Raw genomic sequence first — 15694 nt, forward strand, 5'->3', positions numbered from 1 at the left:
TCAAGGCCAGCCTGGTCTACATAGTGAGTTCCAGGCCAGCTGGGGGTACAGGGAGACCCTGTCTCAAAAAGACCCCCCCCCCAAAAAAAATTACTGTTTGTGGGCTGAAGAGATGGCTCAGTGGTTGGGACTGCTTTTGCTCTCAAAAGAGGACCCAAGTTTGATTCCTGGCACCCATATGACAACTAGCAACCATCCATAACTCCATTTCCAGGGGAATTTGACACCCTTTTCTGACCTCCTAGGGTACTGCATGATGTGAATGCATTTACATCCCCCCCCAAAAAAAATTACTGTTTGTGGGCTGAAGAGATGGCTCAGTGGTTGGGACTGCTTTTGCTCTCAAAAGAGGACCCAAGTTTGATTCCTGGCACCCATATGACAACTAGCAACCATCCATAACTCCATTTCCAGGGGAATTTGACACCCTTTTCTGACCTCCTAGGGTACTGCATGATGTGAATGCATTTACATGCATGCAGACAATGCATTCATACACATAAAAATAAAAATTATAAATATTTTAAAAATTACTGTTTGCCTAACTATCCTGTGCTAGGCACTGGGTTGATCTGATCTGTGACCTGGGAGCCTATATTACAGTTGATTGGATGGTTAGTTTCTGTTTTGAGAGTCTCATGTAGTTCAGATCCTACTGCTTAGGTCTCCTGAATGCAGGAATTACAAACATGTGCCACCACACCCAGCTTGACCTTAACCATTAAAATTTTTTTAAACGTATATTGTGTGTATGTGTGTATGTATATGTGTACATGCATGTCATGGCTCTCATGTGGAGAACAGAGGACAGCGTAGGGGAGTCAGTTCTTCCACCATCTGGGCTCTAGAGATTGAGCTCAGATCATCAGGCTAGCTTTACCTGCTGAGCCATCTGGCTCCCCTCGTTTATTTTTTAGAGCAGGGTGGTTCACATGCATCCCACAGTACCCATTTAGAGCTCATGCATCCCACACAGGGTGGGGCACATGCATCCCACAGTACCCATTTAGAGCTCACAGGACAGTTTGGTGGAGTGGATTCTCTCCTACTTTTACATGGGCACTGAGGATTGAACTCAGGTCGTTAGAGTCGGTGGCAAGTGCTCACAACTGCTGAGCCATCTCTCAGCCCTCCTTTAACCATTTCTAAATGTGGAATTCTGATCATGCTTAAGCATGCAGTTCAGTGGACAGAGCACAGTCACACTACTGTGCACCACCATCCTTTTGCTGAGCTTTCCTGTCATCCCATTAAACTAGCTCCTCATTCCTCCTCTTCACAGACCCTGGGTACATGACTATTTTGTAGGTGGACGAGCAATAAAGATGGAGAGAAACCCTATTAGATGAAGCTGCTCCTGCCAGGGTCCCATGGTCTGCAGTGTTAGGTATCTCTGGGGCCGTTAAAGGTGCGTCCCATCCTCTCCCCATTTTCTTCTCTCTGAGAAGCTCTGCAGCCTCCTGGCAGCTCAGAGGCCATGGCATCCTAGAGTTACCAATAGTGAGACAGGGAGAATGAAAGCCTCCTTGCCTCCCTTAGGGATTGCTCTGAAATTCCTGAAGAATTGCAGGGTCCAACTGAATCCCTGGCTCAATCACACTGAGAGGCCAGGTACACAGGCATAGGCTGTGTGTCTTTAGACACTGGAGGTATGCATGGAGAGCCGACATGACCCCTCACTCGTCATTCAGCATGCTGGCAGAATGTTCCAGTACATCCTCAGGCCAGGTGATTCAAGAGTTGAGTCCAGGATCCTGTGAGGGAACAGAAGGAGAGCGCTCAGAAAGTTAGGTTGGACCTCTGGAGAGGCTAGGTCTGGCTCTTGCTCTAGCTTCCTCCTTAGCCTTGAACACTTTCCCCCTAGAATGGCACAGAGGTTTGGCATGGCAGGAGCTTATCATTCCTACTCAGGCTAAAATGTTTCTTCCTCAAGGAGACCTGGCTTCCTACCCAAATATCCCTGCTGGACCTAACTGTCACCCTCCCTTGTTCAGCATCCGTGTTCTACTATCCACATGCTTGCTCCCAGGCAGAGTCTGAACCCCCTGAAGGTAGGGAATCTAGTTTCTGCTCTCCCTTGTGCCTCAGAGCCTGGCTCAGGAACACAGTCCTATTTGTAAAACAATGAACAGTCAGGCCACTGTCAGGTTGCATAGAGGGAGAATGCTCCACAGACCATCCTTAGGAGGGGCAAGTGATGAGATGACCCCCAGTGAGGTCACTGCACAGCTACAATAAGGAAGAACTGAAAGCTATAACCGGTGTCATGGGAAGTGCCTGGAATTTAGGAGCACTAGTAGCCAAGGAACCCCGGTACCTGGGGCTTTAGGGGAAGCCTTCTGAGAAGGCATTGACTTTGGCCACAGGAGGTCACTGAGCCCCACAGAGAACTGACAGAAGCAGAAGGGGAGCCAGAACTTAGGGGTGGAGTCCTGAGGCTTCTCGCCCAGAAGTTGGGTTAGCAATGACCAAAAAATGAGGTCATTTCAAGTTTGGGTGTTTTTTCTTGTCCAGAGCCTGTCAGGGAGAGTGAGGGAAACTTGTTATAGGGCTCTATAGAGGAGCGGCAGGGAGGGAGGCAAGTGGCATGGGCTCATGGGGTGTTGCTTCCCTCAAAGAGTTGTCCCCAGAAGTCTCAGCAGCAACCAAGGATTCAGGATCTAAAGGTCTCTTGTGCTGAGCTGAGTCTAGCCTGACTCTGGTTCCTAGCTCCAGATCCTTTCCATATACCAGCCACCTACCTACCTGTGACCACTGTGAGCCCAACTGTGTGCCTGTCTGCTCTTTAGACGGTGACTAGGCAGCCCATGTTCTGGGCTCAGCCTCAGATGCCAGGTGCCATAGTCTGTGGGGAGACAGCACCAGACAGCCCCTGAAGAGGGGTGAGCAAGCTGACTGTGGCTGCAGTGACTAATTCTGCCTGAGGGCAAGCTTTGGGAAAAGGTACCTGAGCCAGGTCTTAAAGGATGAATCCATGCATGATGTGTGTACTGCCAGGAGGAGAGACTACAAGAGTCATGGTGTCTACAGAGTTAGGAAGGCCCAGTAGATGTGTGTCCCATTTCCATGGCAAGTCCCATCCAGGGCTCTAATCACCAGGTACCCTCTTCCCCAGACTGGCCTTATAGACCCATCTCCCTTAAACTTGTCTCCAAAGGACCACTGTGTCCCCACAGCTACCCATGACACCTCCACGTGTCCTGTTTCCCAGCTTCTCTACACAGCCTTCCCTCCCCATGTCCCCTGTTATTGCTGTCCTCTCAGGCCAACCCCACTACCTCTGCCACAGCCCTGGACTAGAAAGGCTGCTGCTCTTATCTGTGTTTTACAGATGGGGAAACTGATGCAGGGAACCTTCCAGGGCCACACAACAGGGAAGGGGCATTACACTTCATGCCACTTAAACCTCTCCAGCCCCCTTGCCTGGCTCTTGGCAGCTTGCACTGCTGTGAGGGGCTTTGGGGGTTGATTCTCATAAATGCAGAGGTCTGAGGTTCCAGGTGGATTGAAGGGGTCCTTAGCACCCAGGCTTTCATTCTGCCTCTGACTCAGGCCACAGTCTAAGCCCCAGAAGCAGCCCAGGCTGGAGAGTTGGACTTGGGAGATAGCAGGTGGGTGGAATGCAACCCCCTAGCACTTGCTGAGGTTGGACCAGTAATTCTTGTTATTTTGATGAATACTGGGAATATTTCAGAAACAGTGCTGTTTGGCCTCAGGCCCCAGCGTGCTCCAGTCTCCTCTGGGCAGGGAAGATTGAGCAGAATAAAGCTTAGTTCTTCCCTTGTGAGAGTCCCAGTCCAGGGCAGGTGCACAGAGGCTCCAAGAAAGAAGTAACATTTGGGGTGAATTTCTGGATAGCGACAAGTGCTTTGGAGAAAAAGAAGGCAGATTTTGGCCAGGGGGAAGCTGTGGATGGATGCAGTTTTATAAAGGTGAACAGAAAAAGGGAAATTTCAGCTTAGAGCTGAAGGAAGCAGGTTTCTTAGGAAACATCACTTCCAACAGGGGGAATAGCAAATACAAAGGCCTTGGGGCCTGACAAAAGGCATTTAGGCTGGAAGGAAGACAAAAGCTGGTATGGCTGTGTCAGAGGGCTGAGGGTAGAATAGCAAGAATTGAGGTCAGAGAGGTAAGCGGAGGCTCAGTCAACTAAAACCTTATAGCCACAGTAAGGCCTTTGGCTTTCAGGCCAAAGAGGAGAGACAAAATCTAGCTTTATATTTTTATTATTTTATTTAATATGTATGAGTGTGTTGCCTGCATATATGTAAGTGCACCATGTATGTGCAGTGCCTGTGGAGGCTAGAAGAGGGCATCGGTTCCCCTGGAATTGGAGTTAAGAAAAGGTGTTAGCAGCCACGTGGGTGCTGGGACCCGAACCTGGTTCTTCTGCAAGAGCAGCGAGTGCTCTTAACAGCTAAGCCATCTCTCCAACCCCCTGAGTTGTAATTTTTATTTTGGTCTTTTTGGGATAGGGTCTCCCTGTACTGGGACTAGCCTGGAACTCACCATATAGACCAGGCTGGCCAGATGTGCCTGCCTTTGCCTCCTGAGTGCTGGGTTAAAGGTGTGCCCCACCATGCCAGGCTGAGTTGTAAAATTTTTTAAGTTGATGCTGGCAGCTGTGTTGAGACTGAATTGGGGGTGGGAGTAAAGGGTGATCCTGTTATCCAGCAGAGGCAGTTCTTTTTTTGGGGGGGGGGCTGGCAGCAGCAGAGGTGGGCAGTAGCCAGATGCTAGGTGACTTCCCAAGGACAGCCAACAGGGATAGAGAGAAAGGAGGATGGAGTCCTACAGGAACTAGTCATGGAGGGAAAGAGACACAGCCAAGCAAGGTGCAGGTGGAACAGGTTTGGGAGGAAACTGGGAGTTTGTTTTTTATCCTAGCCTCTTGCAACATAGCAACAGGGCAAACTTTTTTATTTTTAAAATTTAGTACATTTACTTATTACATTTTTATTACATTTACTTAGTGTGTGTGTTTACACGCACACACACGCAGCAGTGTGTGTGTGGAGGTCAGAGGACAACTTACAGGAGTCATTTCTTTCCACTATGCAGGCAGGACCCAGGGATCAAACAGGTCATCAGGCTATCCACTGAGCCATCTCACCGACCCCCCCTTTTTTTTTCTGGAGACTTACTACATAGCCAGTTAGCCTTGAACTTGAGATCCTCCTGCCTCAGTTTCACAAGTCTTAAGAGTTACAAGTGTGTACCACCATGCCTGGCAGAATACCACTTTGATCAAATCATATTTTGCAGTTTGGAAAGCATGGGCTTTGAGTGGTCAGGATCAAGGAGGAAACAGAAGTTTGAATCCCCTGGGAAAGGTTAGCTACAGTCCTAACCTGCTGTTTAGTCGTTCATGTGCCTAACAAATATTTAATAAGCATAGGCTATGTGCCAGGCATGGTGCTAGGCCCTGTGGACACTGCAGGAGATAAATATGACCTCAGAAAGTTTGTGTACTAGTGAGAGAGGTGGCTGCTAAGTCAGTGCACTAGGCAAGCAAGTACCATGGCTGGTAGAGGGTGCATAGTGCCATGGGAAAAAAGACATGCAGGGTCGGGGTTAGGCAAGGGTGGTAAGCATGAGTGGTGTAAGCTGTAGGTTAGATGGGATAGTGGACTTAGAGCAAGGATGAGAATGGAGGGTTGGAGAGCAATTCTGCAGTATCTGGTCAGAGGCCCATTAAAGCTCAGGCTCCAGAGAGCAGCAGCAAGTCACTGGACTTCCTAGCATCTCAGACACAAAAGCTTGGTCACCTCCACTGTGCGAATAGGAGCCACTGCCAGGATTTGAGAGCAAGAGCTACATGCTGTATGGATGTTGCTTTGCCAGAATCTATTCTGCCTGCTCTTGCAAGGTGACTGCCAAGGCTGGTGGAGGCCTGTCCTCCTGGGTGATTATCGCTTCTTGCCCCAAGGTGTCTACCCTAATAGGCTGTGTTCTCTGAGCTGGCTGGCTGTAGTGGAGGTGGAGATGGGGAGGGTGCTGGTCTGGTTCTGGCCTTCAAAGGGACCTAGGAGGCCTAGAGAAGATCTGAGAGAGGGTAGTCTGTAGGAGAGAGGCTGGAGGGTCCCCAGCTAGAAACCAAAGAAAATCCACAATCAACCTGCAAGGGCAGTAGCTTAGTTTGCTGAGAACCACCAAGCTGCTTTACTGGAGCTAGAGGAAAAACACAGGACCAGCAAGTGAGCATGGTCCAGTGCTTTGCCTGCCAGCCCCGCAGCCCCTAGAGCAGGGAGGGTCCTGGCCCTGGTGAGGTCTGCCTACAGCCTCACTGGGGGCGTGGACTTCGAGGTAGGGCGGAGCAGCCCTGTGCTTACACAGCTGTGAGCCTCCAGCCAACTAAAGGGCAGGGCTGTTTTGGAAATAATCCCCAGACTCTTGAGGCCTTCATAAGGCACTGCTGCTCTAGTTTTGGTGCAGCCCTAGATGGAGCCTCCTCTTTCCTGTTACCTTCTTTCCCCTTTACAGAGAAGGCCTGGCCCCCTTCCAGGAGCCAAGGCCAGCCAGACTCCTAGCCCCTACCCTCCACCCTCCTGCCCAGCTGCTCTCCAGGACAGTCTAAGGCTGAGGCCAGCCAAGGTGCTGAGCAGGTGCTGGGGGGTGAGTCACAGAAGGAAGCCAGGTGTGGTGTGCCACCAGGCTGGGGCTCTAGCAGGGAGCTGGTCTCTAGCAGGGAGCTGGGCCAGGGGCTCAGCTCCTTGCCTATGGCTATACTGCACCTGCTAGATCTAAGGAGTCGGTACTCTTGAACTACTCTGGCTCTGCCCATCCATCTACATCATTCCCCACCCCCAGAGTTACACAGGGCCTCAAAGGGGCTGGGACTGGGGCCTGCCTGCTTCTGCCCAGCCATACCCCAAGGTATTCCCAACATCTGGACAGTCCTTTCTGGGACACTGTCTAGACCATCCAAGTCCAGTGTTGGGGCTGGCCAGAGGAAGGGCTGACTGCAGATGCCTGAATTGAGGCAGGGCATATCCTTCCCAAAGGAATTCAGGCCAGTTTGTTCAGAAGGGGTGTGCAGTTTCTTCAAAAGTATACAGGAGGTGGGTGACCTTGCAAGGAATCCCCATCTGAACAGAACAGAAAGAATTCTTTTGAGACAGAGAAAACTGAGTACGTATTAGGTAATAATGAATTTTTGAAAATTTTGTTGAACAACAATGTCCTAGTTTGTTTCTTCATTGCTGTGACAAAACACTCCAACCAATACCAACTTGGGGAGGAAAGGGTTCATCAGGGAGCCCAAGGAAGGAAGTTCAGGGCAGGAACCTGGAGGCAGGAGCTGGAGCACAGGCCATGGAGGATCACTGCTTACTGACTTGCTCTCCTGGTCCCTGCTCAGCCTGCTTTCTTATGCAACACAGGCCCACCTGCCCAGGGGTGACACCACCCACAGTGGGCTGGGCCCTCCTGCACCATACAACAATCAAGAAGATGCCTCACAGACAGGGCCACAGGCCAGTCCAATGAAGGAAATTCCCCAATTGAGGCTCCCTCAACACAGGTGTGTGAAGTTGACACTAACGGTATCCAGCACAAACAATAACAACAACAACAACAACAAAAACAGTACTGTGTCTTAAAAGACAAAGGGGGGGAAGAAAAGGGAAGGCCAGGAGTGGTGGCACACACCTGTAATCTTAGTACTCAGGAGGCAGAGGTAGGAGGATTGCTGCAGGTTCGAGTCCAGCCAAGTCTACTTAGTGAATTCCAGGCCAGCTAGGGCTGCATAACAGGACCCTGTTTCAAAAATGAAAAAAAAAAAGCATAGTGGTACAGGACTTTAATCCTAGCACTGGGAGGCAGAGGCGGATCTCTGTGAGTTTGAGACCAGCCCAGTCTACATAGCAAGTTCCAGGCCAACCAGGGCTATACAGTGTGAATCTATCTCAAAACAAAAACAAAAACAAAAAGGGCCAGGGAGGGGTGGTGAAATGGCTCAAGTAAGTAAAGGTAGCAGTACCTGCCACCAAGCCTTATAACCAGAGTTCCACACCCCAGAATCTACATGGTAGGCAGCCATACATGGGCCCTGGCACACATGCCTACACACATATACATACAATGAAGTGTGATAAAATTTAAAAAGAAAAAAAATAAGCTGGGCCCTTTAATCTCAGCTCTTGGGAGGCAGAGGCAGGTGAATTTCTGTGAGTTCGAGGCCAGTCTGGTCTACATAGTGAGTTCCAGGCCAGCTGGGGCTTCAGGGAGACACTGTCTCAAAAGAAGAAAAAAGAACAAGAGAAAAATGTTTAATTGTCCTTAGCCAGTTAAATTGCTACATTCCTGTAATTCCAGCACATGGGAGGCAGAAGTCAGAGGATCCCAAGCTCAAGGCTGGTTGGGGTACATTGGGAGACGCTGTCTCAAGCAAACAAATTGTGGTGTTGGGTACTATTGTATTGAGGGACCCTCCTCTGTTATATGCCCTTTATGGCTTAGAAGACTTAATGCTTAGAATTCTTGGGAGAGAAAGAACATGGTGTGGATAAAGAAAAGGAGGTGGGGACTAGGCAGGCAGAACAGTTGGTGATTGTAGTCATAGTTCACAAGATGGGCAGGTGAATCTGAGGATGAATTCGCTCTTCTTCATGTGGGTTGAACATGTCACAGTAACAAACTCTGACAAGAGAGGGACAGGGGTGGAGTGGGGAAGGCTATCAGTTGAAGGGGGCAAGTCAGGTGGGCGAAGCCCTGCTCAACCGCAGAGGGAACCTCTCTCTGAAAGCTGGTTCTCCAGGGAATTGGGCTAAACAGCCTCAGGAGAGCTTCCCAAATCACCAGGTTAAGAAAATGCTCACCTTTTGCCAGGCACCATGTATGCGTGTTTGTGGAAGAAGGGGAGTAGTCCATTTTAGGGATAAAATACTCAAGTTCTAAGAGGCCACACAGCTCATAAGTGAGAGGTGGATTCTGTTCCTGGATGCTGGAGCTATAACCCTCTCCCACCAGCTGAGCGTGTCCTCAGTACACTTGTACACACATTCTATAACAGCTTTCTTTCTTTCTCATCCCCAGCTCTCCTTGCTGAGCCAGCTCCTCAGCCTCATGAGGCCATCATCCCTCAGGCAATATTTGAGTGCTGAGCCTTTGCCTCTCTGTCAGGGGCAACAGCCAAAAACCAGTACTAAGCTAGATCATAAGGTAAGCACCCTAGCACCTACCAACCTCTGCTAAGGCCTTGCTGTCACATATAGTAAGGAAGGCAGGGTTATCCACATTGCACAGCCTGCAGAACCTATGGCTGCTAGTCCTACCAGAACCCCAGCCATGGCAGTTCAGAGGCCAGCAGGCTGCCTTCTGTGTGAGGAGGAAGTGCTCAATATCTCTCCAAAGCCTGTAATTAGCACCCTTGCCCACCCTTACACATAGACACAGGACAGGCTTATGGGCTGAGGCCTGTGGACAGAGCTGTGCCCAACCTTCCTGCTCAGCCCCAGTGATTTTGAAGGAGCCCTTGGATTTTACCCAGCTCTTGCTAATGAGCTTTCCAGACATTGACCAGCTTTCCTGAAAGCCAAACTGTGCAAGTCAGGGGCAGTGAGGTACCATGGTTCGGGGAGGTTGCAGGTTAAGAATAGCTTGAGACCTGTGGGTTCCTGGCATTAGTGTCAGAGCAGGGATTGTGGTGGGTGTGGGGGCTTCAGAGTCGTTCTCCATGAGCTCTCTTGTCCCAGGAGACTCAGGATGAAGAATGGAGATAGGGACCTTTCTGATTCAGAAGGACAGGTATTCAAAAATCTCTCTCCTGAGGTTGGATGTTGAGGATCCAGAAGTCCAACCTCTGGGCATTACTCTGCAAATCAGATAAGTGAATTAATTACTTAATGAACACAAGTGAACCATTAAGAAGATAGGCTAATCCCCAGGTATACATTGTCCTTTCCAGGACATGCAGGAAAGGTTCTCTTCCTTCACCATGTGCTTCAGGAAAGTGTAAGCTGTCTGCACACCCCCCTTTACCTTTGCCAAGCATTTCCTGGGAAACAGGAGCTGGTTACCGAGGCAGGTTAGAGGGCTCTAGAAAGGAGGCAGGGCCAGCCCCTGGGGATGGTCTGCCTCTGAGGGATACCGGAAGCCTAGGTTGACAAGAAGGAGAGGAGTGAGAAAAAGGAAGCCACTGCTGTCAGGGCTGAGTGGAGAGTTGGGCCTCCAGGCGCCTTCAGGGCCAGCCCGCAGCCTCGCCCAGCAGAGGTGTGGCCCCTGCGGGGCCCCAGGCTTCCACTGGGCTCCCTGAATTTCTGACCTGCCATGTGGCAGTAGCAGAAACTGTGTATGTAACAGCTGTGGGGTGGGAGGGTGAGCAGGTTAATAAAATCCTTTATTTGAGGGCTGAGTGCACAGCTACCCCTCCCACCCTAGATGAGCTGCCTATTGGAAATCAGTGTGGCCTGAAAGTTCAGAGGAGCCAGCACATTTAGGAGTACTCAGTGCCCCAAAAGCAAATGGGTGTACTGGTTGAGGGCAGCAAAAGGGTCCAGTAAGGCTGGGACAGCTCTCAGAAGCCCTATGCCAAACCCACTGCAGAGCCTCTGGGCTCCCCTTCACCCAGACCGCTGATGGGAAGGTAGCTAAGGGCAGAGGAGGGCACAAATGGGGTGGTGGGGGTGCCAGGGTAGAGAGAAGTGTGAAATGGACCCAGTTCTATTTCCTGGGTTGGGTGTTGTGCTGTCTGGGAGGGGCCAGGCGGGGCAAGTGACTGGCCCTGGCTCCCACCTCAGCCTGCTGACTCCTCATTAGGCCTGAGAGTGTTTCATCTTCAAAGTTGAGATGGGGCTACTCACCACCTGAAATGAGCACAGGCGTCAGTCATCTGCCCTATTTTACAGGGAGTGGTGGTCTGGGCTGGGACCAGGCCTTTCATCCCCGGAGCTCAAAGTCTTTGCTTTTTTGCTTCTTGAGTGCAATGGGGAAACTAAGGCCAGAATTCAGGTCAGCTTGAGGTGACCCTTTGTGAAGGAGATGGCTACTTTCTCAGCCCTTGGGGCTGCCATGCTGAGATGTCTGCCCATCCCCCTTCTAGCTCACTCCTGTCTGGGAGATTTCCTGCCCTAAACTGCAGGGGTCACAGCCCTCCTCCAGCCCTGCAAATAAACACTTCTGCCCCGCTCTTTCCCCAGTCTCACCACCTCCTCTCACTGCCTCTGGCTGGCCCAGGCTCCTCCCTCCCCCTGGGAAGAAGGGCACTGCGTAGGGCACTACGTGGCTCTGCTGTTGCCCCATTGCTTGTCTGGTCACTAGCTGGACTATGGACACTGCGGTGTGTCTCTTATTCTTGCATCTTATTTTTGCTGTTAAATGAAAGAATGAACAAATGAATTGTATTTTAATCCCCCTCGTCCTCTCTGAACTCTCTACCCTGTTCTGGCCATCTGCTTTCCTGCCCCCGGTTTGGAAAACCACCCTCCCTCTCCATGCCTCTGACCAGTGGCATCCTCCTGGTCTCTTAATGTCCTTGTATCATTAAGACCATAAGCATTTATGGAATCTTGGACTTCAAAAATATTACCTTGGGTAATGAGCGAACCAATCACAAAGCATTGTTGGTAATTATAAGTTAGTGAGGTTCCTGCCTGGGAAAGCTAACCACCAAGTACTTTAACAAAAGAAGCAACTGCTCAGGCTTCCACTCTGTGGAGGAGGGGAGGAGGAGGGAGAGCTAGGCTGGTGGCAGGGGCAGGCACGGGTTCCCAAGTAGGCTGTTTGTCCTAGCAGGGTCAAAGTCACTTAGTGTGTCACTGGCACATAAGGAAAATAAGACTTTCTGTAGAGGCTTGGGGTGTAGCTCAGTGGTAGACTGCTTACCTAGTATGTATGAGGCCCTGTCCAATCCTCAATACCACCAAAAATAAAAAATAAAAATAAAAGCTTTGGGGAAGCCAATTAGAGTTCTTTTAGCATTTTAAAGCACGGGTCCCACTGCCCCTGTAGTTCATGTTGTTCAGGAAACTGAGGCAGGGAGATTCATCACTTGAGCCCAGGAGTTCAAGACCAGTCTGGGCAATATAACAAGACACCATCTCAAAAAACAAAGTGCTGTGGGGCATGGTAGCACACACCTTTAATCCCAGCACTTGGGAGGCAGAGACAGGTGGATCTCTGTAAATTTAAGGACAGCCTGGTCTACATAGTTCCAGGCAAGCTGGGGCTATAAGAAGACCCTGTCTCAAAAAGACAAAACAAAACAAACAAACAAACAAACAAACAAAACAAAAAAACCCAAGGTGCTGAGTCCCTTATGGTTATCTGTGTCTGAGACTTTGCCTAATTTGAGCCAGGCTCACCAGAGTAGAGTAAACATCTAAGTGAGATGATCTTGGGTCCTGGCCCCTCCCAGCAAGAAGCAGGCATCATGTCTGTCAGAGCTAGGTGGGAGAGGACAGTGTTTACATCGAGTATAAGTAACCTGAGGGCCGGCCTCCCAATGCTTCCCTTTGGTCCTGGGACATGATTCTTTGAGAGATTCTCCCAGGCCCCTGTGAAGACTAGTCTTCTGGCCACAAGAAGACAAACACTGTATAACTTGCCTCCATTTGCCACTGTCTCCTTCAGTCTACCAGCTCAGAGCTCCAACTCAAAGCCAGGGTTTCCTGGGGCTTTTAGTTTAGCTATGGTAGGTATTATCAGTGTGTGACCAGATTTGGTCTAATTGTGTTGTGTCCAGTCTCATGACCTATTCATTTTTATTGAGGTGGCTGATATTTTGGTCTTGTTAAATCTACTGATAAGAGTACACATTCCTGTTTATCACACTTCAGAGTTGTTTTTTTCTTTTTTCCCATGTCCTTTGCCATGCGTGTCTATGCATAAATTCTCTGTGTATTCATGTGTATATTCATATATAGATACACATATACATATATAAGCATACATACATGTACCTATTTTTTGGTAGTGCTGAAGATCTCACATACTAAGCACATGTTCTGCCACTGAGCTATACCACAACCCAGATGCTATATTGATGGGAGTTTTTCCAACCCTTAAGAGATTTGGAAGGTACAGGGAAACAGATTTTTTTTTTTTTGTCTTTTTTTTTTTTTTTTGAAGCAGGGTCTCTCTGTGTAGCCCCAGCTGTCCTGGAACTCACTATGTAGACCAGGCTGGCCTAGAGCTCACAGAGATCCCCCTGCCTCTGCCTCCCAAGTGCTAGGACTACAGGTGTGCGCCACCACGCCCAGCTCAGATTTTTTTTTTTTAATTTTTAAAAAATTTATTTTGGGGCTGGAAAGATGGCTCAGCGGTTAAGAACACTGGTTATTCTTGTAGAAGACCCAGGTTCAAATCCCAGCACCCACATGGCAGCTAACAACTGTCTGTAACCCCAGTTCCAGGGGCTCCGACAGCCTCTTCTGTCCTCCATGGGCGTTGCACAACAGGGGTGCACTTAAGTACATGCAGGCAATACACGCATACACATAAAAATAATATATTTTATTTATTTATTTTTAGCCATGCATGGTGGCACATGCCTTTAATCTCAGCACTCAGAGGCAAAGGCAGGTAGATCTCTCTGAGTTTAAGGCCAGCCTGGTCTACATAGTGAGTTCCAGGCCAGCCCCACTACAAGGAGATTGTCTCAAAAAAACAAAAAAATTATTTTTATTTTTTATGTGTATGAGTGTTTTACCTGCATGCATGTATGTAAGTGCATCCATGTTATGCAGTGCACATGGAGGCCAAAAGAGGACATTGGATCCCCTAGAACTGGAGCTATGGATGGTCCTTAGCTGCCATGTGGGTGCTGGGAACCTAACCCAGGTTCTCTGCAAGAGCAGTCAGTACTGTTAACCACTGAGCCATCTCTCCAGGCCCAGAAACCAGAATCTTGATGATAGGATGGAGTTTCTCTGTAGTTGATTAAATTTGAGATCTGGGAGTAAGTTAACTGTCTCCCATTGTGGACTGAAAACTGAGGATAAGGGGAAGACTTGGGGCAGAACTGATATACTAGGAGCCTGGCTCCTTTCTCTCCGTGTGCCTTCTCCTAGCCTAACAGTGGATACCCTCCAAAGATGACAGCTTGAGGCTCACTGAGGACTCGGTGTCTGTGACTACCAGATGGCCGGAGCCAAGCATAGGTAGTTGTGGTCAGCTTCCTACAGGTGTACTTATAAGGTTCCAAGCTTTCATCTGTGCTCCAGAGGCCTGGGCAAGGCTTGTTTATGGAAAAGCAGCGTATTTGTAAAGAAGTGGTTTTATGGGGCTGGATATGTGTGCCTGAGCATGGATGATGTTGGTGATAAGCTCCACCCAGCTGCAACTCCACAGAGGTGTGTCTGCCCAGCTTCTGCAGAGGGTGTGGGCCTGCCATGTGTTTATGTGTGTGTGCTTTGTGTGCATCTCCTGTAAATCCTTGTGGTGTGCCAGGTGTGCTAAGAGAGTTGGTGAACAAGTTTTGCTGCTTTTGCTGCTGCAACTGTAGACTGCAGCTGTCTGTCCCTGTGCTGGCTGACCCTGCCAAGAACTACCTTAATGGGCGGTTGTGATGGGGAGAGGCCTGCTCTCACTGTGGGGCAGGGCAGGGTGTGCTGCCCTTTGGCAGCTCTGCGCTTGCCTCTGCCCTCTCTTGCTGGCACTTCAACCTCAACAAGGGGACATGTGTTCCCTGGAGCTTGCCTTGAGCCTGTGTCATCCTCAAAGACAAGTGGAGCCTGGAGCTGCTGCCTTTCTTGGTCCTTTGCACCTGGAAATCCAGGCCTTCCCCTCCTGGCCCTCACTCACACAGTAGAAACACTCTGTTCCACGGGGCTGCAAACGGGTCAGGCTGAAGTTAGGAGGGTTGGGAGGAAACTGGATTTGACGAATGGAAAACAGACATGCAGACTCCCAAGTTTCTCCCTTGACTAGCCTGTGGTTCGGTTCATCTTCCTTCCTCTAAAATGAAGAGTGTCCACTCTATTTCAACATAGACTTTAAAGAGGTAGGAACTAGGAGAGGAGAACTGTGCAGGTCTGGCAACCTGCAGACCCAGACCCAGACCCAGGCCAGCTTTGCTTGCTTTCCAGAAATTCTGGATTTTTTGCAAGAACACGAGCGAGGCTTGTAGTGACAGAGTTAAACCCAGGAGGCAGGGTGGGGTCTTAGGGAGCTTTTGTCCAAGCTCAGCCAGCTAGAGGACTTTGGCAGCAATGGGCCTGCACTCTACTTCACCCCACTCAGCCCAGTGCTCTCCTTAGGGTCCCTGTCTTAAGCAGATGACGCCTCACCTTCTGGTCTGACACTCTTATCTGGGTTTCTCTATCCTTTAAATCCCTCTGGACACTATAGATTGTCTTCCTTTTGGACCTGTCACGTTATACTCAAACCTGTAATCCAAAGCCTCTGCTGGCTAGACCGACTGCCACTATGAGCTGTAGCCCTGATGATCAAACCACAGCACCCTGCATTCTGACGTCCATAGCTTTGCATCTACTGGTCTTCCATGCAGCCTGCCTACCTGTCCTTGGAACCCTGGAGTCTGTAACAGTCTGTAGCCTGTGCTCTCACTTCATGCACCTAAACAGAGGTGCCTTCAAGACCAAGTCCCAATTTGGTCTCAGCCCTGGGCCTCCATTGAAATGCCTGGCCTGAGCAGGTGTGACCCATGCAAGGGACCCTTGCCTACCCACCCTGTACCCAACCCAGCAGCTGCCTCTTCTCCCGTCCAGGCCTGAGTCAGCCCAGAGTGGGTGTA

At 49.8% G+C, this 15694-nt stretch overlaps 1 protein-coding gene across 1 annotated transcript in view; it reads left to right on the forward strand.

Moving 5' to 3' along the window:
* Positions 1-15694, forward strand: part of Sema4c (semaphorin 4C) — a 162430-nt gene that overhangs the window by 119949 nt on the left and 26787 nt on the right. Inside the window, exon 13 of the mRNA XM_008837952.3 lies at positions 9037-9162. Coding sequence (XP_008836174.1) covers positions 9037-9162 — 126 coding nt within the window. The remainder of the gene's footprint in view (positions 1-9036; positions 9163-15694) is intronic.

This window comes from Nannospalax galili, unplaced genomic scaffold, assembly GCF_000622305.1.
Source record: "Nannospalax galili isolate Female #2095 unplaced genomic scaffold, S.galili_v1.0 scaffold1311, whole genome shotgun sequence".
In the NCBI taxonomy this organism is placed as follows: Eukaryota; Metazoa; Chordata; class Mammalia; order Rodentia; family Spalacidae; genus Nannospalax; species Nannospalax galili.